At 35.1% G+C, this 26,740-nt stretch overlaps 1 protein-coding gene and 1 long non-coding RNA gene across 3 annotated transcripts; one reads left to right on the top strand and one right to left on the bottom strand.

Moving 5' to 3' along the window:
• Window positions 1-9,523: 9,523 nt before the first annotated feature.
• LOC122137702 lies at window positions 9,524-18,825 on the bottom strand. Its single transcript, XR_006155038.1, has 4 exons — window positions 18,763-18,825; window positions 17,406-17,486; window positions 16,778-16,854; window positions 9,524-13,203 (listed from the first exon to the last, which is right to left on the bottom strand). It is a non-coding gene; the product is annotated as an uncharacterized LOC122137702 (long non-coding RNA).
• Window positions 18,764-24,419, top strand: LOC109110400 (myoD family inhibitor domain-containing protein 2-like). Of its 2 annotated transcripts, none has more exons than XM_042726347.1 (4): window positions 18,764-19,112; window positions 19,202-19,278; window positions 21,160-21,330; window positions 23,697-24,419. In XM_042726347.1, exons 2-4 carry the CDS (start codon window positions 19,206-19,208, stop codon window positions 23,954-23,956), a joined length of 504 nt encoding a protein of 167 aa, XP_042582281.1. In that variant the 5' UTR covers window positions 18,764-19,112; window positions 19,202-19,205; the 3' UTR covers window positions 23,957-24,419. The 2 variants fall into 2 exon arrangements, with proteins under 2 accessions (XP_042582281.1, XP_042582282.1); XM_042726348.1 differs by having other exon boundaries at window positions 22,242-23,831.
• Window positions 24,420-26,740: the final 2,321 nt, after the last annotated feature.

Raw genomic sequence — 26,740 nt, 5'->3', positions numbered from 1 at the left:
TTTACACAGTTTATATAGCTCCAGAAAGAACAAAAAGCACCATAAAAGTATGATTTAACTCCTATATATTTAACTCCTATATATTATACTCCTTTAAACACTATATTACACACCTTCTGAAGTCATTTAACTGCATGATGTAGTGAACTGGACAAAAAGTTGATATTCACAAGTTCTAAAATGAAAGACACAGCAGGGCTGACCACCATAACAAAAAGATTACTGGTTTATGCATGTCTTTTGACATCGACAAATCAAAGCAGCTAATAACGTCATATTTGCAGCTGTAGCTGAGAGAAGATTTTCAGTAAATAATGCCTTAAATTACTGCTTCAGAAAATGGAAAAATGTAGATAGATGGATAGATAGACAGACAGACAGACAGACAGACAGACAGACAGACAGACAGACAGATAGATAGATAGACAGATAGATAGATAGATAGATAGATAGATAGACAGACAGACAGATAGATAGATAGATAGATAGATAGATAGATAGATAGATAGATAGACATGGCATGGCTTTGATTGTGATAATAATATAATAATAAAAAAATGTAAGATGGATGGATGGATGGATGGATGGATGGAAATACCGTGGCTTTAATTGTGAAAATAATAATATAATAATTAAAAAAATGAATATAGATAGATAGATAGATAGATAGATAGATAGATAGATAGATAGATAGAAAGATAGTAAGACATACTGTGGCTTTGATTGTGTTAATAATATAATAATAATAATAATAAAAATAATATAAATAGATAAACCAGCCTTCTAGAAGATTTATACTGATATATTTGTGTGTACTGGCGACATGTACAGTCTACAGTATATACACTGTAACACATGTGAGAGTTCATAATCAATAACTTTGTCAATACAGCGTGTCTAAGTGCGGAATTATAGGGGAGAGATATAGCAGGAAGGAAAAAGAGACACATATCATTCGATCAGGACCTTCTGAGAGTTATTTACAAGCACATCTCACTGCTGGGATCATTTTAACGCTGCATCATTTTAACAGTGACTGAAGTCCATCTCCCAAAGCAGTGGGGGCATCTTTACCCTTAGGGCAAAAAACATCATTTACATTATTATTGTTTGAATTCTCTTTTTTCCTTACCGTTCTCCCTCCTTCTCTCCGTTAATTCAAAGGAATCATATTTATATGCCTATCCTATTGAGTGTATAATTTCTATAGAGCTTGCATATGCAAATAAGAAGGGGTTTCAAAAAGCAGAAAACACATAGCCTACGTGCAATTATGTAAATTGTATTTTGTTATTCATGCAGTTATTCGCTTGCATATTCGGTCATGCATTCATTTGTGGTATTAATGCCTAGTAGAGCTGTAACAGAGGGCTGTAGGGCTCTCTCCACAGGATCATACGCTGAGACAATAGACTGATGCACTCACACTGCACAGAGAGCTGATAAACTGACTGGCTGCTTCTGAAATGTTGCCTTAAAAAAGTCACACAGGCTCACAACAGAGGAAACAACACAGTTTTCTTTCTCTTATTGGAAAGATATGGAAGTGTCCACATCTGGCATTACACGGTGTTATTCTCAAAAATGTAAACAGTTTTTGGAGGAGGCACCTGCTGGTCCTCATATAATGGTGAAAAAAATGTCTGAGCTGGAAGGTTTTTTTATTATTATTATTATTTTCCTGAGAAAAGAACATCGAACTTTCTTAAAAAAAAAAAAAAAAACTCTAAAATGCTATAGTACAAATGAGAATGCATTTCTTTTCAACACTTCAGCACTTTAACTTCACCGGTTTCCCTTAACATGTTTTAATCCTTCTTTCTGCAGTACGATTCAGTTTAAGTCCTTTCTTCAGTTCACTGTGTCTCTGGATTCCCTGTTCGCTCTCCCATCTGAGCAAGCCACAGCATGCTCTATGTTTGGCTAAACTGCGTAACAAATTCAAGAGAATAGCTGCAGTCAAAGACACACCGCAGACTCCCAGCAGAAAAATAATCTTTCATAATTTATGATGCCACATGGGCCCTGACACCGCAGCCTGCTAAAACCCAAGAACATCTCAGATAGTAAAAGTGTAGTGAATCAAATTTGATGTTTAAAAAACCCCCCAATTTATTAAATTATTTATATATTTATATATAATAAAACAATATAATGTCTTATTCACTACTGAAAATAAAAAATAAAAAAATCTAAAAGGCATTACACTGATGTTCAAATATGAAAGCATATAAAACAAAACTTTATTTATTGTAGAAATAATTTTCTAAATTTCTTAATGTCGATAGAGGACTAATGTTGTCCTGTCATCAATAATGCTGGTGTGCCTTTTCGGAAACTGGACATGGAGGCTGTAGATTAATGATAGGGGTGTAATGGTACACAAAAAAAAATATATTTATATATATATATATATATATATATATATATATATATATATATATATATATATATATATATATAAAAAAAAAAAATTTATATATATATATATATGTTTTTGGCACAGCATAGAGAAAAACAACATAAAATTGTTTCTTTTTTGCTTTTTAAATAAGTGCTTTTCTGAATACGTTCCACAGACACATAGGTTCTGCATATACAGTCATTTAAACAGCTGTGCTGATGAAAAAGTTTCGGTACGAATGCATGTATTGTTACACTCCTAGTGACTGACAGCTTTAATTTCTTTATGTTTCTCAAACTAATCTATAACAAAGCTTCAGAAACTTTGAAATACATTTAGAAATGTTCTGTGGTAATCTACAGCATGCCACAAATATGCTTATTTTGAATGCAGAAAACTGCTTTAACCTCTCTGCACATTCAGTGGAAACATGAGTAATTACTATAGATTTATTTATAGATTTATTCTATAGACACATATTTTTTGCTAATGATGTTGTGGCTATATTTATGTTAATGTACACCTATATACATCAAACAAACACATAAATGAAAAAAATCGATGTGCATACAGTAAATAAATGTAATGGGCAATTAAAATAAGAACAACACATTATCACAATGGAATCCCAGAATAGCTCTATTTATATTGATCAGTGTTGTATACGGGTCAGCAGTCATTGTAAGATATTTGCCCCATTTCTAAAGATGCTTCAGAGATCCTAACATCCTAATGAAGCTAAGCAATCACCCATCAACTGCTGTGAGATTTCCAGTATAATATGAACTAACGCTGATGGAGAGAAAAGAATAGCATGATATTGTAAAGTATCAGATGATATTACTGACTGTCTAATATTGCTTATGCTCACATGGATATCTAAATTGCAATGACTCCATTATATTGTGATTTATGATGTGCGAGGCCGCCTGTACTTCACTTATGGAATAGATTGAATTACTCTCTCTCTCGCTCTCCAGCACTCATCCACACATAAACACCCTTCTCACCTCGTTTAAGCACCACACAGTCATATAGATCATTTAATCTTAGAGATAATGACCAAGAGGGAGAAATCGCAATGAGCTTGCGTTTCATTAGAACAATTCCTTTAATTGCATCTCTCTCTAGCTCATCCTTCTGTCCTACTTTGTGGAATCAGCAACAATGAGCTAAGGGTTCACACGCACGCTGGGTTTATTATTTAGAGTCTCAAGAAGAGCGACACTTGGGCTAAATCGCAATCTTCCTCGATACAATGAGGGGCATACTGAGTGCTCTACCTCAGAGATTATGGACAAGTTAAACAGTTGAGCATTTGGTTGGTTTCCACCAGTTGGGTCCCAAATCGTACCTCCAAATTCCACTCCAAAGAGTAGCCATGTCACTTTATCACACTGTTTTATTCTAGCTAATATTTTCTTACTAGCCTTTTGCTAATTTGCGTAAAGCTTAGCAGGTTATTCTATTAGCTTTATGCAAAGCTATTGGACTGATCAGTAAAACTGAAAACACAAAGAAAGAAATTTCCATCTAAAGTAAAATAATTATTTACAACTATCTTGCTATCAAAAGCAAGCGGCTTGAAATATTTAGAAGCTCACTTTACAATATATGAGTCAGTTATGTCATCGTTCAGCTCTCAAATCAGTGGAAACAAATCCTCCTATTACCGTTTTTGTGGATCAGGGCTATCTGTAAGGAGAGAGCGAGAGTGAAAAAGAAGTCTGGAGCACTGCACAACTTTTATGGTGCTTCAGATATACACAGTTACCTAATGTCACAATAAAACTACAAGAGTTATAAAGCTTCATATAAACTTGCTGTTCCAGAGAGCATTCTGTACATATGGTGAAACTAAACCACACACAAAACTAACCACATACAAATAGACATGAGGAGATCATGATTTAATATGACCCGTTCTAAATTAACGGGTTGGTTCGGTTTAGGAAAAACAAATTGAAAGTAAAAACAATCCAGGAAAGTTTAAACCAGGACGAATGACGAAGTTGTCTTACCTCATCATGTTCAAAAGGCTTGAGCATCACTGTAGACACTCGACAGTTGACCCAAAAATAAAAATTCTGTAATTATTTAACCAGTAACTGTTATTGTTCCCATGGAACACTTTTTTTCTTAGCTCTTTTCAGTGCAACTACAATTCACAGTGACAATGTCTGTAAAGCTCTGAAAAAGAAAAAAAAAAAGGCATCATCCCACACTATGTGTGATATTTCAAGTCTTCGGAAGCCATATTATAGCTCTGAATGAGGAACAGTATGAAATTTAAGTCGTTCTTAATGAAAATCTTTTGTGCTCTTTTGGAAAAATAACAGTATACAGGTTTAGAACAGGCATAAGACTGAATTTTCCCTTCGCATATTTGAACAACAAAATATATTGCATGCTCTCAGTGTTTGCAATTAACATAAACTGATATCTTCAATAAATCTGTAAAGAAAAAAAAAACTACACCACTATTCACAAAATCCATTGGTTTGCTGGCATGTATTTTCAGATAAATACATTAGCATCTTTTTCTCCCCCATGCAGCTCAGCAAGGTGAGTTCTTATCTTCCGCATTCAAACTGTGACTGAACACTATTGATCTAGAGCATGTTGTCATTCAAATGATAATTAGGACTAGGTTACAGGTCAGACTTAGATCCGCTTAAACATCTGGATGAGAGTTCCTCAAGGACAATGCAAGCAGCAGGACTTCTGAACCTCTCCAAGTCGTGGTCCATTATACAAATTATCTAATTAATTCCAACACTCCGATGCGCGCCAGCTCACTGGCCACCAAACCAGGGAGAAAATATTGCTATGGGAAATAATGACACAGAAATGGAAATTTTCCTTTAACATGTTTTTATTATTTTCATCTGTTGGTGAAATTTTTACTAGTTATACTGTCATGGAGCAGCAAGTCAATACAGACATCTACAATAATCAATTCAGTAGTTGTCTGGAAATGATTTCAAGAAGTTAGCTCTATTAAAACTAGTTTATAATTGTGACATATCACTCTGACAGAACTAAAAAATTAAAATAAACAAATAACATTGCAATTTTGGATAATTTTGCAAACTTTGTTTTGCCATGATGACGACATCACATATTCAAATATGTAATATAAATAAGCAAACACGTTGACTAAAATCATCCCAGCATGCACTGCAAAATGCAAAGAAAGAAAAAAGGTGGCTTAATCAACATAGGTTTAAATGTGGATAAAATTAAGCACTGCTTAACTCTCATCATAAATTATACCTATGTTTTTAAAGAAAAAAAGTATTTTAAGCAATCTTTCATTTCATTATCGCATACGGAAGATAATAAACAAACTGAAATGCAAACAAATTGTGAATGAAAACAAAAAAACACTGCAACCTTTTTTGCAAATTTACCACGTCCTGATAAGCATTAAAACACATCTGTGGAAGGGAAAAACAGGCTAGTGTTTGCAGGTGACGATTGCCAAATAAAGATAGTTGCCTTTAAATGCATGTCTGTGTGTGTCAAGTGTGGGCTGTGGACACTGACGGAAAGGTCTTATCAGACTTTATGTGAACATATTGTTTGCATGTTATGATGTAAATGAACGAACTAAACTGTTTTTGATCCCGGCATGCAAATACACAAGTCTGATGTAAATGAGAGCGCCTGGGGAGGAGACGGACAAACAATGCAAATATTGCCCTCTTGTGGCTCCCCTGCTGCCAAATGCAATGTGCAAGAGGCCTCTGTGACATCCTCTATTAACTTTTTTGTTTCTGAGAACAACATAATATGTAACTGTTTTAAAAAAAATTGCCAACTTTACTAACAGTTATGATGTGGTCACCATCATACTGAAACACATAAAAATGTACAGTACTTTAGGTGTTCAAATCTTATGGGAAATTGGTATTTTATTATTATTTTTGCATTGAAGTACCTCAAATAGCAATTTCTTAACAATGGTAGCCTAGCAGATAATTGTGTCTGAAATCAGTGTACTGCACAGTGAGTAGTGTTAAATCAGTGATTCTCAACTGGTGGATTGCAATTAAAAAAAGAATTGTCACAGTTCTGTTTTGAAAACAAAATTACTGGTAAATGCAAAAATATAATGTGCATATAAAATAAAACCCATATGTTTGTGCATACTTGATAAATAAGCTTAATTGCTCACTTTAACTAAGCTCGACTTGTGAGAGCAAAATCATTAGAGTGAGTTTGGTTGACATGCACTGTATGAACAAAACCATAAAATAAACATATGTTTAAATAGCAATATAGGGGTATTATGTGGTCAGAGAATAAAATAAACCCCCAGGCATGTGCTTGTGAAAGAAAGAAAGAAAGAAAGAAAGAAAGAAAGAAAGAAAGAAAGAAAGAAAGAAGGAAGGAAAAAGAAAGAAAGAGAGTTTTTAACTGACATGGTAGCATGACAGAATATTAATAAATATAATTATAAAATGCATACTATAAATCAAATATTGATTTTAAAACATATTTGTTATAGTCCAAAGCAAAATCTGTGTCCTGAAGCAAAACCAAGTGAAAATCAGTGGCTTAACGACAAGTAACCAAAGAAACTGTAAAATGACATTCAACTTATGAATTTAGTCCAAACTTCCCTCTTGCAATGTCACTTAAAGTCACTGTTAATTTATTTGTAGCTTAATACTGATGGACAAAGGTCTCCGTTTCGGCTAAGAGACACTGAAACAGGTTTATCTGTGCGGGTTATTAACCTTGACCCACTGCAAATCCACTTTACTTCCAGGGGCCTCTGGTCCCATGCCATACATTTTTATGCCCTTAAGAAGTTCACCCCAGCAACCACTACAGTACAGGCTGTCCCATTGCTCAAAGCGCTTTAAACTCATCTTAATTGTCACATGGGAGCCGGCGACAGGCACCTTAATTGATCTGACCTTTAGCTGTGCTTTTTAATTTCCAATCCGCCTTTCATTGTTCCATCTGCCACTTTTAAAACGACATCTGGTTAACTGTACTTTACCGGGTGATCTCTGTTCGGTTATACTTCAACAGATGTTAGTTTTTATAGACTAGGAGCAAAACGGTGCTCGGATATATTCGCAGTGTCTGCAATAGTTCCCCCAGCAATTCAAATATTGACACCAGGAATTACAAGCCTCTTGGCCGCCAGTGACTCCACTATTATGTGAAGGCTTCTTATTTTGCAGCCTATTAGCAAACATCAATTCAGGCTCTATTTTCTCTCATCATATGGCATAAATAAAACATAAGCCTGCGGTTTATAAAGCGATAAACATTATTTTGCAGCACAGGACTCATTTTTACAAATATGACTGCTGTCAGCAATAAAAGCAGACAATTTGCTTGAATAAATAACATACAGATGCCGTCGGAGAAAAGATTAAAATATGCTTACTGTAAAATGATTGTGTTGTCTACTGTAAGATCATACAGCAGAATATCATAATGGAGGCCAATCATGTACAGTTAAGTCCTAGAGGCGTTCAAGGATTATTGTTGTGGATGTGTAAATAAGTCTTATACTGCCTTAAAGCCTTTTCTTTGGGTGCGCTATCCTAAATAGGATGTAAATAGAAAAAAATAATAATCTTGGTACACACAGATACAGGCTTTATTTAACATCTCTTCAAATGATGATCTTCAGAGTTGGGGGTAACATATTATAAATAAAGTGTGTTATGTAATCATATTACTTCTGGAAGTATGTGTTACTTTTCATAAAAAAAAAATAGGCCATATAAAAAAGCCTTAAAGTTACATTACATATATAGAAAATAAAGAATATTTAATATTTAAATTGGTTTGTTTTGTTAGTTTTTAGTCAAAATACTGACGGCACAAGGAAAAAACAGCAAAAACAAAAAAACAAAAAAACATCAGCAATGAGCACCGCAATTAGTTGCTTTTAATTAGAACATATTAACATAACAATAGAATGAATTAGACCATAGTAACATAATATTGTATTATTATTTTTATGTTAAATTCCAAAACACAGATGGAACACACATCTCCACTCCTCTGTCACCATGAGGAAAAAAGACTAGTGAAAAGATGAGAAGCCAGAGTTCCACAAACTCTTTTTCACATCCTCACACGACGGCTTGTCGATTTTTACATCCCTGCTTGAGAACTTAATTGTCTGCCTTTACATTTTCCAATAGATTAATTTCCTAAAGTACGTATTTTCACGGAGATGACTGTACCTTCAGGGGTGTTAAATTAATGGCATATAATTGACTAATTAAATGCTTATTGATTAGCAAGTTCCTAGGTGATGAGGACGCAGGAAATGGCTACTTTAACGCATGAAAAAGTGCCCATTTTACTCCATTCTCCATCCCAGGAGTACGGGAAGACATGGACAACAGATTCTGTGTAAAGAATTGGACCTTTCTGATATTACTTGTTTGTTGTTGCAGCAAATGTACCAAGGATTTCTAAATATCAATGTGGTATTTCAGAGCCATATTAAAAAAAAAAAAAAATTATATATCTGTTTTACCCCAAAATTTAATTCTGTGAGCATTTACTTTATTCTGTTGAACATAAAAGGAGAAATAACTTTTTTTTGTTTTGTTTTGTTTTGTTTTGTTTAGGTTGAGGATGAAATTACAATGAATGAGGACTGCAACTTTCAAAAGCACTATAAAAGTCATTCAGAAGCTTTTTGTGAGAATCAATTCAAAATTTAAGTCTTTATTCACTGGTAATACTTCCTGTAGTGAGCTGTTAACCAGATCATTAAGTCATGAGTTCAGTTTGATTTGCGAATGAATCATTTGAACCATTTTTGTAAACTGAATCAACTGATTCATTGAAAAGATCTGATGATTCATTCACAAATCGGACATTGCTGCATCTCTCACACACCAAGGTCTGCTTCTCACAAGGTTCTCTTCTCACACAAAGAAGGATATGATAGTCATAAAATGAACACAACATTTTAATTTTTTATAGTACACTGTTCCATTAATCAAAATAACTTTCTTTTTAACTTTCTACAAATTGCAATGCGAAATTGGTCTTGGCCTCTTTTCCCTGACATAAATGTAAATACAGAACAGGTTAATTTCCTTATGAGCTCTATGTGTTTGTGTGTGTTTGTATTTTAGAGCAGAGAGACTTTGACATGTTTCCTTGCTCAAGGTCAGAACAGCAGCATTCTCCAGCCAATGATGGACACACGTGGTCCCTCCAGAGCACGTTTGCTAGTGTGCACGTTCACCCCAGAACATCTGTTCACCACCAGCCCTGACCGCTCTGATCTGACACCACCCTCGGCTTGATCGTACCACCCAATTCCCTCTCCGGGGCCAGATGGCGGCCTGCTCCCTCCTTCATACCCCTTCTCGCTCTCTCTCTTCCCCTTTCTCTCTCTTACCAGAGCTGCTTCTGCAATACCCATTCAGCCACCCGCCCCATAGGTATCGCCCCAGGCTTGGGCCCTGCCACTCACTGTTGACCAGCCTCTGGTGGCTTCACTGGTCCCTCCTGTCAAAAGACAAATTGTTCGACAGCCTGAGCTTTTATGAATTCAGCCCTGAGGTCTAGGGCTCAGGAAAATAGGTTACGGAAAATCCTTGGCCCGAGATATCCAACTTTGAGTCGGAAGTCGAGGTTTTCAGAAAAGTGGAGTTTGAGCAGGCAGAAGTCAACAATGAATGCTGGAGTTAATCACTTCAATTTGGCTACTAAATATGCTTTGTATCAGGCTGACCACAAGAACAGTAAGTCATCATGAAGTCAATCAATCAAATCAGTGTTTTTAGGTGCTTTCAGCAACTAGGGAAATTCAATCATGATAAACTGAATTTGTTATTTGCATGCTCTATTTGCATTTTTAAAATCCATCTAAAATAGTAATATTGCAAATAAGGTAACAGCTCAAACGTGGCCTTTATTTCTTTCTTTATTTTTTTTATTTTTTGCTGTGTGCAAATTTTACTTCACAGGGACAGTATTGTACAGTAGGTGCCTTTTTCTGAAAATGAACTTGATTGATTATATAAAACTTAGAATGCTCTTCTCCATCACTGAGTGAATTAATACTACAGTACATGATCAATAGAAAAAGGCACAACAATCACTTTTTAATACATTTCTGTTTACCATCAGCTTCCCACAGACAGTAACAGCATCAAAACTAAGGCCTAATTACATTAACACAAATTTACATTAATTTACAAAGAACAACAATTAAAATTTAAATGACGATTTATATATGACACAGTGCTATTGCTGGGCATGTTAAACTGGACTGCAGCTATTTAATGAAAGCACATGCAATTTTAAACTCAACAAAAGTGAACCAACCTTTTAGTGAATTTAACCCATTGCTGGATAAGAACAAGCCTAAACCCAAAGAGATGCACATGACAAATGTCAAAGAACATGCTAAATCAACCATGTAACACTTAATAAATAGACAGCATTTTGATGTTAACTTTGAAGTTTTTTTCAGTAGGTCCAATGTTAGAGCTCTCAGATTTTTTTTTTTTTTTTTTTTTGCCATCTACAACAGGAAACAACTCTCGAATCACCTATAGTTAGTGAACATTTTGACGCACCCACAATCCGTTTAAAACTCAGATTGCACTAATCAAAACCTTTTTTCACAGCACAGAGCAGTTACATACTCAATAGCTCAAAGAATTTCTTCCTGACCTGAGCTTTCAGGTATGTGGACAAACCGCCAAATCCATGCAAAAAGACTTTAATACTGCAGTTTCAACAGCTGAGTAACCCAAACCACACGGTTTCTATGCAAACAGCTGTTCGCTGGGTGCTTTCCGACAGTACACATGTAACCAAAGGCATTTGAAAAACTGAGGGAGTTTTGGTACAATGCCCTCCTTTAAATGCTCTAGTAACCACAGATGAGGCACAAAAAAGAGAGAGGATCATTAAGTGGCCACAACATGAATCTTTTTAATTACTCATCCTTGCCTTAGTCATTAACGAGAGGGGGAGCCTCCACTGATAATCCGTGTAATTGGACAATGGGCCTCTCGCATTCAATTATTGACCACTGGCTCTGCTAGTGCACTGATATCTTGCTTTGCTTGCTAAGATGATGGGACTGTTTAATCTACTGTATATATCTTTATTTCACCTATACAGACACAGCATACTGGTTCAATGTGGACATATACAGTAAATAAAGTATGCATATAAGGCGATAAATTCCTTGTGGTGAAATAATCAATAATATTCACAAATAGCATGCATGATAAAACTTATTCACAAAGAGCCGCTCTGAATTAAGTCTAAGCTCTACTCAAATGCATTGATGGTTTCATTGGCAATGCAGGGCTAGTGTTAATTAACCCTACTTACAAAATTCACACCTCCAGCTACAGCCATTTTCATAACTGTTCCCAAATATGCCGCTTTTAATTGCTACACAATTAATTCACTCAAATGAATATTTCCCTGGCAAAAATTAAAACTAAAATAAAAAATAATTTTCAAATTAACAGCTTTTTCGAATCATTCCACATAAATAGATAAATACACTAATGCTCCTCTGGAAGTCAATGTGGCATGAACATTATTTCAGTGTGCTTGAGAAGAGAAAGAGGAATACGGTTTCAGTTAATGAAAGCCTTCCCTTAAAACACTTTTTCATAAAAAAACACATTTAGGTCAATGATACATTTGTATGCTATGCACAAATACCTTTTCAGCTGGAAAAGAATCATTATGAGACCCAAACTTAACATTTTCTTTTAGCGTATAGTGAATTTTTAGCACTAAGACGATGTATCTGGAACAATAGGTGATCATTTATGCCGTATGCTCTCAATGCACTGCTTTAGGGCCAAAGTATAGCATGTCATTCACTACAAAATCAATGAGCTCTGTTCTTTGCAAAGACAAAAGTGTCATTTTTCAGAAAGACGCAGAATGTAAGAATACTAAACCTGCCGTTAAAACTAAAATAGATATAGATAACTGAAGATGTAAAAAGACTCATTAATTGTGGTCATTACTGCCTGAAACTTATTGATTTTAACAATGCAAGAGGTTCAAATAACGTATCTCTACCTCAGAGCACAGCGTAATCAACAGATTGTTAGACATGCATTTTCTGTGCCTATGACAATGCCTGATATATGGGGTCGATGAGAGTATTCCTAATCCATCCATTGCTACAATTTATTAACTTATTATAATTGTATACACAAACATTGTGGTGATTTAGGTGACATGGTGGAAAGATGAAATCCGTTTATATTAAAAGGGGTGCTCACCCCTGAAACACAGAGCTGGCAACACCTTTCAATGGCTGCTTTTAACAACATGGTTATTGTTTTATTGATCAGGATTTTATTACATATTTGACATCCGTGTTATGTGTTAATCGAACAGCGTATAATTTTCTGACACATATTTTACGAGATTACGACCGCAATTAATTTAATAACTATTATTTTTTTGCACATTTCTGTCTGAGCGTGGTTTGTGCTGGAGTGGACCGTTTGTCTTGCGGGTATTGTCAGTCATGTACGCGCTCTCTCGATGGGCTGGTGCATGACCCGTAAGGAGGAGACGGAAATGGCTGACGGTACACGCTCCATGGACTCACCTCCACTCCTCTATTCTCATTCAGCCTTCCATCCTTTTGTTCCGGGAAGTGATATCACTATTAACGGGGCCATTCATTGACACACAATTCCACACTTAAATGTTCCCATTTTATGGGAAAATTATACGATGGCAAAAGCTTCACTCCTGTATACTTGGGTAATGTGACATTTTTCAGCAAAGGACGAGTTAACCTATAGGATAAAAGAAGAAAAAATGTGTCACAAGAGCAAAAAGTAGCATCAATAATATTAATTACAGCGCTTTTATCGCACCTGTGCTACATTTATTGAAAACTAACACAATATCTATTCTGAAAAGCACAGTACAGGCAATCACTGTACTAAAGTGAGAAATAAGGCAAAAAAAAAAACTGTATTCACACAAAAGAAAGAGACAAAATCAGCACGTGCTCTCATGTATTTCTCAAGAGTACATTTGCTGAAGGTTGCAAAAAACTATATCAGAACCATTAATTAATTTGTTCCACTCATTCTTCAAAATTGAAAGATCTTATTAGCCCAGATAATAAAGGCTCTCATACTTCCCCACCTGAATATACAGTCGGCAATGTGCGGACCTCAGACTCTTTAGTGGCCTTGTCAGCAAATGTATTATTTGGAACAGAGCAATAGGTAAGAACTTGCAGGTTTGTCAAACTCATTTCCTGTCTTTTTGAAATCTTCACAGTGACAATGTTCTGCAATAATCAGCTTTTAGACCTTGAGTGCCCAAAGGTCCTTTGAACAACTGTAGAATAATTGTTCGTCACAGGTATTTGAAGTCCAAATTGCTTAATAACCATAAATTTAAAGTCAAAATATGGTAGCAAAGACTTATAGGCAGAGTCCTGTTACTTAAAATGTACCATTAGCAATATTAATCACTGAACAAAGGCAGTTGTAGACATAATTCTGCCTAACTTCTGTCAAAATCTGCCACATCTTCAAAAAAACAAAACAAAAAAAAAATGCAAATCTAAGATAAAAATGATTTTCTCACACTTGCCATATTGCTATACGTGATTAGTAATTAGCAAAAACAACAACAACTTAAGGCCCACACTATATGTAATTCTGAAAGTTTCTTGTATTCTTGTACTTGTATTTTGTTGCTTTATGTACAAATTTGGTACATTTCATACACTTTCAACTGCCTCTAGCATTGTACAATTCTAAGGTCTATTTAAAACAATTTGTTTAAATCTATTCTTCTGCTATTCTGATCAATTTCCCTCCAAATACCCAGAAAATGTGTGAAAAGTCTGCAGATTCTGCCTGGTCCTGAACATTTGTTACAAAATAGGCTGAATGGCTTCCTTATCGTCCAAGAGACACCTCCTCTTATTCTCAAATCAGTCTGAACATTTGACAACAGGCGAGCAGTTGGTCACACTGCACTGTTAAAATCATTTAATGAACAATTTGGCGCATACACACCACCATTAAAAGCACATTCGAGCACAACAGTCCAAGGTAAGACATCAAACAGACCCAGGAACACAATAAACCGCTCACTGTTGGAACACGCCAATCAATGAATACCAGCTGTTGTGAACGTTTACATTGCACTAGAGGGTCTTTTGCTCTGTTTTGTAGTTGTGGTATGCGGTCTACCTTAAGCGACGAGTATTTGAGACATATCACACAAGATACAGGGGGATATGCTTCAGATTTGTCCCAATTAACCTTGTAATAAGATGTATCAAAGGCCTTATTAATGATGGTAATGAGAGAGATGAAATGACAGCGTATAAAAACAGTGCTGTATGAAGATAAGCCTGCAGCACTAGTAGACGGAGGGAGACCACACTCATGAAAATGTAGGACAAAAGAGATCCTTACCAGCAAGGACACACACACATAGAGGGAGAGAGAGAGAAATACAAGGCTAGCATTGTGTTACCCTTGACTCTTAAAGTATATATGAATCAAGGAGCTTATTATCTGGTTGACACCATAAGAGAGTTGTTCCCTCCTCAGCACTACTTAGGGCTCACCTCATAATGTGCCTGCGCTTAAACCCAATCATAATCCGTCTTACGCAATAACAACAAGACAATACTTTACTGTGAATGCCTGATGTCATATCATAATTACACTAATGGTAAAAGCTCTCTTTGCAAAAAAAAAAAAAAAGGGAAAAAAGTGAATTTTAAATTTTATTTTTAATTGTTTTGTTTTTTGTTTTTTGTTTTATTTTTGTTTTTTCATTTTTTTTATAAAAAAATGTCATAATGAAGTCAAAGAAATAGAATAATACTATATATTTATATCATATATCTATACATATAGAATTTGGATTATGGAAGTCCAAAAATATAAAAATAAGTTCAAAAAGACAAATGTGACTACAAAATATCTAAGCAGGTTAATATCATCTGCTTCTCAGATAGGAATATCTATATTCTACTAGAATATCCATTTAGTGCCAAGACAATATTGCCAGGAATATCAATAATTCAAAAATATTCATCAAAGATGATCATTTTGACTTTGACATCTAATTAAATAAAAAACAGAGAGTCAAATAGTCTGCCTTCAACCAATGTGGGGCTATCAGCTAATAGAAAAAAAAAATCTATTTAGTCATTTACTGGGTTGAATAACTTCAAGGGTTTCCCGAGCCCCCCTTGGATCACTCTGGGAATTCCCAAGTGAAGCCATCGCCTTAGGAAACCTTCACTTTCTTTGTTTGAGAGAGAATCCCCAACAGATTTAAGTCATATACTGTTTAACTTCACCAAATCCAATTTCCTCCTTTTCTAATATTCCTGTGATATTTTGCAGTATTGTGAGGCCATTTATCTGTAGTCTTAATTGGAAATTCTGATATCTATTTTGACTGTCCTTGGGAGGGATATTTCTTTGTCATTTTCACTGGAATAACCTGATATGATGGCCTGGTCACACAGCTGTCCTCAAACATTTGATAAAAGCTGACAAAACCGGGAGATTTATTGACATTATTAGGAGACTGATAACATCATAACCTTGGTTGGAAATTGAGGTATTATCTGCTTTAGATACAAGTGTCGGGAACAATTGAAAACTTAAAGCTGAAGCATGTTAATTTTTACCTTTTTTATATATATACACTTCTTCAAATATTTATCTTAGCAAGCTTAATATGCAAAGACAACTGCTTGCTGGCCTACTGTGCCCAGAAACTTTTCAAAATTAATATTTTTGCAATTTCTTGATGCACATGGTGCAGAAATGACACACTTGAGCTTTAGAATCCTTCAAGTAGCTTCATTTTGACTCCTATCAATCCATTAGAATCTCAACTATGAGTCTATCAAAGTCATTCTGTTATAACTCATCCATCATCATGCAAATCTTGGAACTGAGTGTCTTTGTATGGGGGATGGGAAGCTATATTTATCATTCATTTTAAAGCAGCAAGATTTTTCTCCTTTTATACAAATGAATTAATCTATTTTTGTCATTACGCATAATGTATTTCATTACTGGAGGATAAAAGAGGGGTTAACTCATAAATAATTTAGAGGAAGGGAATCTGGTTGCAGTATAATTAATTATCAACTGGATTTAGAATATGACTCCATAGATGATAATTTTATCTGTCTTTGTCTCAAGGTAAGAAGGAAATGTGAGCGTATTATGAGACAGCATATTCAAACATGTCTGATATTTTACAAAAGTCTGTATGCAAAAAAGCAAACAAATATATATATTATATATATATATATATATGCTTTGTATGTTGTCTTTATGATATATAGCTTAAAAACACGGCACTTACTCAAAACTTGCTTTTGAAAAGGCATCTTATCCAGTCTATCACGCATTCATATTTTTTCCATTAACAGGCCCTCTGTTCTGTAAACATATGCAAACAAAACTGATTAAAACTGCATATCATTGCATGTTGGTCTTAGATGATATATAGCCTAAAAACCTTGCAAAGTTTGATATATCTATCAAATCTGAACTTATTAAGATTGCAATCCTTTAAAGTTTTTTTTTTGGGGGGGGGGGGGGTGGGGGGGGGGGGGGGGGGGGGGGGGGGGGGGGGGGGGGTGGGGGGGGGGGGGGGGGTGAATCATGAACTGCACTGAACCTACAACATTTGATTGATTTATTTAAAGATTAAGATCGTAGCTGTGTTTGTAACCAAAAATAAGTGTGTATTCTGACTATTTTAGCTCAAGCAAATTTAATGTATTATAGCTGTTATTTTTCTCTATCCTTTCTCTATGATTTGCTACATGACAAACTGCCATTTTATGATAATCATTATGGCACAAAGGAACATATTGCAATGAATGGAATCTGTGTGACCTGAACATAATCTACTGTATATCCTGCCTGTTGTCTCCAGCATGCAATATTCTTCCATAGGGTGCTCTTCACACTTAACCAGCACTCACCGTTGAAGAAGGCATCTGGCACGGTCCACTCCCACAAACATTCCCACATCTTAATTTTTCAATTAGCAGGCCCCTTGTTCTCTAAACATATGCAAACACAGCAGGGCATCCTTTAAAATTCAACTCTAATCTGCAGGCTAGTTAGAGTAAATTGGCAGGCTTGTAAACCTTGAGAAATCTGAATAGAGCTCATTATCAGTTCATCTCTGCTGACTGGGTTTTATATGAGAAGCATGTGTTGTAGAAGCTGAACTATGATGGTTTAGTGTGAATAGGTATGTGCAGACATGTTTGTGTGCGTTGAAAAAAAAAACTACTGAACTTCACTGCAGTAGTGCTACAGACTACAGCATGAGGCTCTGAATAAAAAAAAAAAGTATTTATTTTTTTCCTTTGTGAAACTGTGAATAATATTGGAAGAAAGTGGATTCATAATTGGGTGTTTCTTCAACTTATGACACTTTTATGTCCCAAGGGTTGATTTTTATTAACACTTACAGCTTTTTTTACTTTTCTCTTTGTTATATCCAATTCACATTCAAACTGTCTTGCAAAGTTTTTACCATGCTTTGATTATTTATTTTTCGAATAGCTTCTACGTATAGATTTTATACCGTCACAGACTAAGACTTTCGATCTTACAATATGAAAACCCATCATGAATTAATTATTCAACTTTAAAAAAATGTAAAAAGAGCAAAACTACTGTATTATACAAATATATTTCAACATTTATGAGTATTATTTATATATATATATATATATATATATATATATATATATATTAATATATATATATATATATATATATTTTTTTTTTAGGGTTGTTATTTCCTCCACAAACAACTATGCAAGTGTTTTTTTCTTCCAAAATTAATGTATTTGTTTACCAAGTACAGAAAAGAGAAGTCAGGAGAGAGAGAGAGAGAGAGAGAGAGAGATTTTCTTCAAAAATTAATGTGTTTGTTTTTTTTGGGGAGAGAGAGCGAGAGAGAGGGGAGACGGGAGAGGAGAGAGGAGAGAGAGAAGAGAGTCGAGAGGAGAGAAGCAGGAAAGAGAAGTCAGGAGAGAGAGAGAGAGAGAGTGTTATTTGGAAAGTTTTGTTATGTGTTGGAGTGCTGTAATTAGACAAATTTTGTAAATAGTGCGAGTGTTAAAACCGTGTTTTAAGAGAGTTCTACAGAGCCAAAATGCCTATATTTGAAGAAACAACTAGGTTAATTGTGAAAAAGTGCGACATCTTCTAGAAACGTCAGCATCAAATATGCATATGAAGACGTGTTTGAACATGAATAATGAGATATACCACTAAATTAATCATCTCTGAATGACAAAAGATTATGAAACGCGAAGTTACCTTGATTTTTTTGTTGTCAAACGTAATACACGTCAGTCACGACGTCGACGCTAGACTTGGGTGTGTCTCACACGTCAATCAAAGTTGCTGCTCTCTTTAAACCAGCAGTGACGACTAGCGGGAGTGTGAGAGAAACGAAATCCTCCCATTTGCTTTGATGACAGTACTTCTATTATTTTCAGTTTCACTAACTCTCTTTATGTGTAATCATTAGTAAAATAGCGACGTACAGCTTTATCTGCTGAAGTGAGATAGGAATGATTTTTGTGTTGCAGAAGGCGTGTCGCGCATCTTAAATCTCTCACGTGATGTCTTTACATTCCCGTCACTAAGATAACTGTATATCAATGGTAAGTTTTCATACACAGTTTTAGCGGTGTCTTTGTACTTTTTTCATGATTCGGACCATAAATGACAATTGTTTTGATATCACTGTTAGATAGATGGCTGGACAAAACTCGGAAATCGAGCTTGATTTGATCAAAACTGGAGAGAGAAGCTCTTTGGTAAAAGCTGGTAAGTTAAATAATAACCATCAATGCTCGCGTGTTAGTCTAACACACTGAAACGGTTTTGGTTTGGTGCATGACATTGAGAACATGTTTTCTCACTCATTTTGAGATGGTTATTGATTGAAGGGTGCAACAGTGCATTAGCTTTCAGAGCAGTTAGAAATAGGTGAATCCTGTCCCCTGTCTTAATGGATCTGTTTTTATCTATTTTTTCACTATGACTATTTCTTTCCCCATCCAGTAGTATGCTCAGGAAAGGGGAGACTGGGGCTAGTTGTCACACTTTCTATTACTCCATAGATCCCCACTTTTATTTATCAGAAAAACTTGTATTAGAGATTATATCATGCATAAAATGGTTATGCATGACAGCTGTGCTGTGATTGTGAACAGCTGATAATAGCACACCTGAGAATCTGCTCATTTCGAAGCTGCTGTTTAAATCCTGTGACTGTTGTCAAAGAGCATGCGCTCTCCTGTAATAAAACACGAAAGATTAATCTTCTACGTCTGTCATATCATAACACGTTCACTTCACAAAGCGAGAACACAGTGAAGACAAACCACAGAACTTTCTGGAGAAACAATTCTTTATCCTCTTTTCTAAATTATTCAATCTGAAGGAGAGAGAGAGTGAAGAAGAAAAAAGGCCAATACAGCCCAAAGCCATTTTCATTTGTCTTTCCCCTTCTCTTTTTTATTTTGGACTAACAATGCAGATTCCTCTACGGAAAATATGTCCCGCGTGTTAATTAATCATAAGACATTAAATGTTAAATAAAAGAGAGGAAAGCACATTGAATAATTCATTTGGGATAGGTGGAAGAAAAAAATAAACAAGGTAGTGCAGCCAAAGTAATGATTCATTAATAGTTTGCATTCAGATCTGGCAGATTCATTATTGAATGATTTCTGGGCTCACTTTGAGACCAGTGAGAGCACAGGAACACATCTCAGCATGTTTTCTACACAGGCCTTGATAAACATTGCTTCAGGATGAAAGAACTCTTGAAATGAGAACTGACACTGTGGATTAGAGAACATTGATTCTTCTGCATATAGTGGTAGATTTGTTACTGACAGGGATGTTTAGAGTATTTAAAAGTGATGTATTTGAGCATCGCAAAAAGTAAGTATTCTAAAACAGTGTAAAAAAAAAAATAATAAAATAAGTGGTTCTGTGGCATGAGTCGATTCATGAAATGTTGGATTCTGGCTTAGACAATGGCATGAGTTTGGGGCTTGAATATAGAGTGCAATAATGCCACTTTTTCAGCAGACTTGGTTCCAGAAGTAAATTTCCATTAAATTTCTCTCTTAGGGTTTTTTTTTTAGAAGTCCTTGTTAAAGAGTAATAAGCCATGAACCAAACCAACCACCTATGCAGTGAATCACAACATTACAAACTTTGTACTTAATGGTTTTAATAAGCGTTGTGAACGTGTAACCTGTGTGGAACCGATTTTTTTTTCTTTTTTGCACTCAGTGAAAGTGAATAGGGACCGGACAATGAAGACCCAAAAAGGACAAAAAACATTATAAATCCATACAACTCTGACACTATATTCAAACTTTTCTGAAGTCACCTTATAGCGTTGTGTGAGGAAAAGACTGAATTGATGTCATTATTTACTGAAAATACTACTTTGAAAACCTGGACCCTGTTTACTTTCATTATATGGATATGATGTTCTGTTCAACAGAAGAAAGAATGAAATTATAACAATATTTTCCTTTTTGGATTAACTTTTTCTTTAATACCTTAGAGGATTTTATGAAAACCTTTTGTATAATCTCACTTACTAGGTGAGCGTAAATCAATATCTTGCTCAATAAGTGTAAACATGCAGATTATTCAAAAACTCTTTGTCTTTTGCAATAACAGAGGTATCCAGCACAGCAGCTGGAAGTCTCTCACCCATTCCTGAGCTGGATCCCTGGGAGAGAGAAGCAGAAAGGAGCGCTACAGAATTCACATACTCCTTATGCTCGGTGGACAGGTACAGCACTGCCTCCTCCTCCAGCAGCTCCCTATCTGACTCCCAGGAGGGAGGAGGTGAGTCACACATCATCACGCCTGGGTTTGCGGATTGGCCACCTTCTTCTTTCCCAGACTACCATACTGCCCTCAAATGCTCCAATGAATGATAATTAAAACATCATCTGCCACCGCAAATTGTCTTGTATTAAAATCTCTCAAATTTAAAAAAAATCTTAGATTTTTTTATGACTTTATGTGTTGCCACAAGCATACAATTATGCATTTTTAAATTTTAAATTATTAAAATCTATCTATAATTTAAAATGAAAACTAAAACGCATGTGATTTTAAAGCTGTCTGCATCAGTTGAATAACTGAATTAAGCAGCACATTCGATTAAACTTACATATAGAGATGAATTATTAAAGCCATGCACAGAGAACTCTTGTGTATGACTATTATGATTCAACAGCTTTTTCAATATGAAATTAATTAGAACAATATATTTCCCCTCATTCAGCCGGTAGGTTCAGATGAGTTAAGGTGCAGTCATTATGTCATAGTGTCGAGGTTTACACTTGCGTTACAATGCCTTTCCTGGTACAATATTCAGAGGTTAATTTAATTCTTACTCTTATGCTCAGAGGCAAGGGTATTTTGTCCCACATTATGCTCAAATCTACTTAAAGTCTTGAAAGCCCCATTTGAAGCTTGGTTTTATTTATTTATTTTTTTACACAAAACCCTGGGCTGTGTGGAAACATTTTTTAAAAACAGACCATCACATTAAGTCGACTACACTAAAAATCCCCCTAATTTTTTGATTCTGTGTCATCCCCCTGTTTATGTAATCACCTGGAAATGCCTGGAAAGGAAAAACACCTATACAGACGGATGATAATTGTTTATTATTACATCTCCACACAGCTCTATTCCTTCTCTCTTTTGAAGGAAAAGGTGATTCAGTAAATTATGCATGTGTACAGAATTGTCCAGCGAGAGCTGGGAGGCTTTTAAACTGTTGTATACAAGAGGTGCGGACAGACTCCTGGTCATTAAGGGCCTTTGAGTGTCTATCCCCATCAGTCGAGATCCCAAGGTAAGAGTTTTCAAAGAGGCATTTAGCTTCTATAACATATGTAACACTCCATAGGCTTTTTAAGCTCTTGGCATGATCATGCCATGTTATTCTGTGTCAACTGACACTGTTCATTTTTGTGCTTTTTGACATACAGTAACAGCATGTGTGTTAGACATATGAGATCATTTCAGTTCTAAATGGATGTATATTGTGATGTACTGTAGTAGTGATAAAGCCTGTCTGTCAATGTTTCAAAATTTTCAGCAATATTTTTTTCCAGTGGTGTTTCTTTGTACATTACAGATGTTTAAGGGTGTTTCTTTAACTATGGATACTTTGGCCTTGTAAAAACTCTTACAGAACACATTTCTCTTGCTAGTTTATTTAATTTTCCCACTAACAATGTCCAATGGTTTATATACAAGCATCATGGGAGAATTCTGTAATTTCTGTCATATTTCAGACATTTCCATCACATTATGCATTTTGTTTGATAACATGTGGTGATGGGAATAAACAGCAGTGGAAATTACATTTGGAACATTTTAAGCAATCTGTTTATAATTTAATAGTTAGCATTTTGTAAATAAACACCCAAAATGATATAATATTTTAATTTTTGGCATAATTGCATTTCTGCCTGAAACCCTTGGAACATAAAAGTACTAGTATTTTACCCTATAGGGATTTTTCAAAAATCTTAAGAGGCAAAGCCATGAACCAAACCAACCATCTATGATGTGAACAACATTAAAAACTTTGATTTGACGCAAAAAGCATTTGAAAGTCAGACAAAAGGACAAATGTACAAGAAGGAAAGAACAATAATACTAAGAAGCATTATGAATGACATACTGTAATAAAGTTAGAAATTACAGATAAATATACAACTATTGATTTGAATATGCTGATTGTGCATAAAGAAACAACATATTTTAAGTTTATTGCAGAAATATGCTTATATATACAAATATTTAAAAACCTGAAACCCTTGGAACATAAAAGTGCTTTTAATTGGAAACAAAATCCTCTCAAATTATGTCATAAAGTTTTAAACTTATCACACTTTTATTTTACTAGATTGGTTTGGAAAGAAGCACCACACATGGCCATTTTTTAACTACATCAGTACTTGAATTCATTCTTTTCATTTGTTCTGGCCTTTTATTTTCATGACGTATCACCAGCATCTGTATCATGTTTCTGCTAACTAAACAGATACAAACTACAAGTGTACTCTAGGAAGGTTTTATACACTTCTTTAAAATACACTTCTTGCAGCTGTGAATGAAGTGTAGATGCTTTAGCATTCCTTGTTGACTGCCCACAATCCCATGATTTCTTTTTTCTTGTTGTTCAGAGTTCTGTGCCAGGATTGTGCTGAATTGTCTCTTTTGCCGATTCTATGACTTATTCCTCATGCTACCAGAAACATGTGAGCGAGCTGCTTACTCCATCTGCCCTGCCTACATGCTTTTCACTCCGCCCGCGGAATCTGCACACAATAACAACTGGAACTGCAGTTGTGATTTTTTTTGTTGTGTTATTGTGGACTGCTGCGAAGAAAGGGGGGTGTGTTTTGATATAGATGTGGATATTTCTGAGGTTTGCTATCACTGAGGTGCCTGCAAACCTGAAGATGTTGCTTTGTTGGGAGAAAACTTTACAATTCCACATCACTTTGGGATAAAAAAAAGTATTATTTTCCATCCCAGAACACTACAGTGAACCCTTACGAAAAATAAGTTTATTCAAGTGTGCTATTAGGATACTTTTTTTAAAAAAAGTTATACTTATGGGATTTTTGCATCTTTAATTTTGAGAGTACAGTGGAGAGATGACAGGAAAGTGTTGGGGTGGAGAGAGGGGAGCGGGATCAGCAAAGGACTTTGAGGCTGGATTCGAACTCGGTTCACTCTTAAGTGCAGTTGCACTATATGTCGAGGCTATTGGTGCAGACAGTATACTTCTTTTAAACTAAAATTAGGAAAGTATCCTTTCAGTCTACTTTTTATGTACTTCTCAGAAATATACTTAAAATGACAATTAAGTATACTTGACTTATACTTAGAAAAAGTCTAAATATATTTGAGCTATACTTGTGCTCTGAGAAACCGTGTTTTTATTGTTATACGTTAGGGGGCGCTATTACACATCTTCTGCACAGAATTTCCAAAAAAACACAAGTGAAGAAGAAACTGAAAAAAAAAACAGATGCTTCTACATGTATTCTAACATGAACATCAGACATAAAACAGCATCAAAACTGTGTAACGTTATGGAATAAAATGTTGACCCATAAAGAGGTAATAATGACTGTCAAGCTTTGGGGTTTTGATCGACTCCATCTACATTTTGATTATCGTTCTGAATCCAATTAATAGTCTTTTTTCAGCTTTTTGTTCAAAATGTTTATTTTTTATTTTTTTTTATTATTATTAAACACCCACATTCAAGTATAAAAAAAGAATGCATGAAGCTAGAATAAAATGTTTTTGTTTACAAGCAGATACCCTGTTCTTTCTTTTGATGTTTTGTATGTTCAGATATTCATATAACAAAACTATACAAATTATTACCTAAATAGGGACATAGTAGCATAATGTGAAGTTCACTTAAGAAAACTTACGAGCATACTTGCAGTATAAAACTACTAAACTAGTAGTTTACTGAGACCATACTTCAAAGTGTACCAAAAAAAAGTATTTAATTAGTAAACTATTAATATACCTACAGTATAAGTTCACTTTACGTATAGTTGCAGTACAAACTAAAAACATAGATGTAAACTTGTTGTGTACTCAAAGTTTACTACTGTTATACTTAAAGTATACTTAATAGTATACTTTTGTATATTAGAAAGTGGGCCAATTTAGTCCCTTCGAGTATTGAAATAGTACACTTACAAGTATACTACTAGTACACTAATATTTTTATACTTACTACATAAAGTATACTTAAAAAATAACATAGTCCAGCGTCTAAACTCTAAACACAACCTCTAAACTGTCATTGTAAAACAGGCTCCTTGACATAAAGTGTGTTTTGGCTCACACTATTGAATTGATCAAATACTGAGAACAGAAATAAACCCGCAAGCACTTTCAGGTTTGGCATCGAAAGGCTGATGAAATGATCCTATCAGATTCACTAGGTAAACAGTTCTACACAATAACAAGCCCTTGTGCCAACGTATGTCGATTTTTATCATATTGAAGAGCGAAGTGGAGAGAAAAGGCCTTCAGTGTGTCCCTGTGTAGATGGCTTGTTTAAACTAGAGTGCAGTTGTTAACAGCCGGTTTGAGACGGTGTATTGTAGGACACTTGTCCTTCTAGGGCCCATCAACCTTTGTTCTTCGTTCAGGAAGACTGCTCTCTCGAGTGCTCGGCGACGGTGTAATAGATCGTTTTTGTCAGCGCCAGGCTCTCGTCACGTAATAGGCAAAGCGACACTTTTTTTGTGTGTGTTTGTGTGTATGTAATTCAGGCATCTATTTCAGGGAGAGGTCAAGGTAAGAGAACGATCACACCAGGCAGTGGGCTCGAGTGTTATTGTGTTATCTTGGCTTGCTAAACATTTGTTTCCAGTCATCAGATAGAGATACCAAAGGAGTAACCGGGTTGTTCAAACAACAGGAAAACCACAGCGCAGTTAGCCAAGAAGTGGGTAGTGCTGTTTGTTTCCTCCATTTTTGTGTAAAAATCATATGACTAGATCAGTCTACCAGCAAATCAAATTGCTGCGTTGTCACAATAAGCTCTTTCACTGGATTTACTATATAAGTAGCATCATATCTTAGAAATGTTTTCAGTTTTGATTAAAGGACTTGCTAGCATGTAAAATTGATATCTACAAGCAAAACTGTACAGCCTGTTTTGTTTTCTGCAAAATATATTTTTGTGTATATATCTGTATTTTTTCTGTTCATACAACTGTGTGTGTGTGTGTGTGGACTTGCTTACATATACATACATATATATATATATATATATATATATATATATATATATATATATATATATATATATATATATATATATATACACACACACACACTTGGCATATTTAAGAGGTTTCAGTTGTTTTGTTGAATTAGCTATTATAATACCGATGGAAGGAATCTGCTGGAACATTAAAAATGATGGACTGGCCCCCTCAAAGTGTGGACCTCAATCCCAGTGAGCAAATTTGGGGCAAGTTGGAAAATAAACAGGGCAGATCCATTGTACATTCAAAGGACAGGGATTGGCTTGAGTTGCAGAAGGCACTGGATAACATGAAGTTCTCAGAAAATATATTGACACTATGCCAGAGAGATGTGCAGCAAAAGGTGGACATACTAAATATTAAAGTTAAAATTGGATAAAAATAACACACACACACACACATATATATATACAGTA

Source organism: Cyprinus carpio, chromosome B6, assembly GCF_018340385.1.
Source record: "Cyprinus carpio isolate SPL01 chromosome B6, ASM1834038v1, whole genome shotgun sequence".
In the NCBI taxonomy this organism is placed as follows: domain Eukaryota; kingdom Metazoa; phylum Chordata; class Actinopteri; order Cypriniformes; family Cyprinidae; genus Cyprinus; species Cyprinus carpio.
This window is presented reverse-complemented; position numbering and strand designations above follow the sequence as displayed.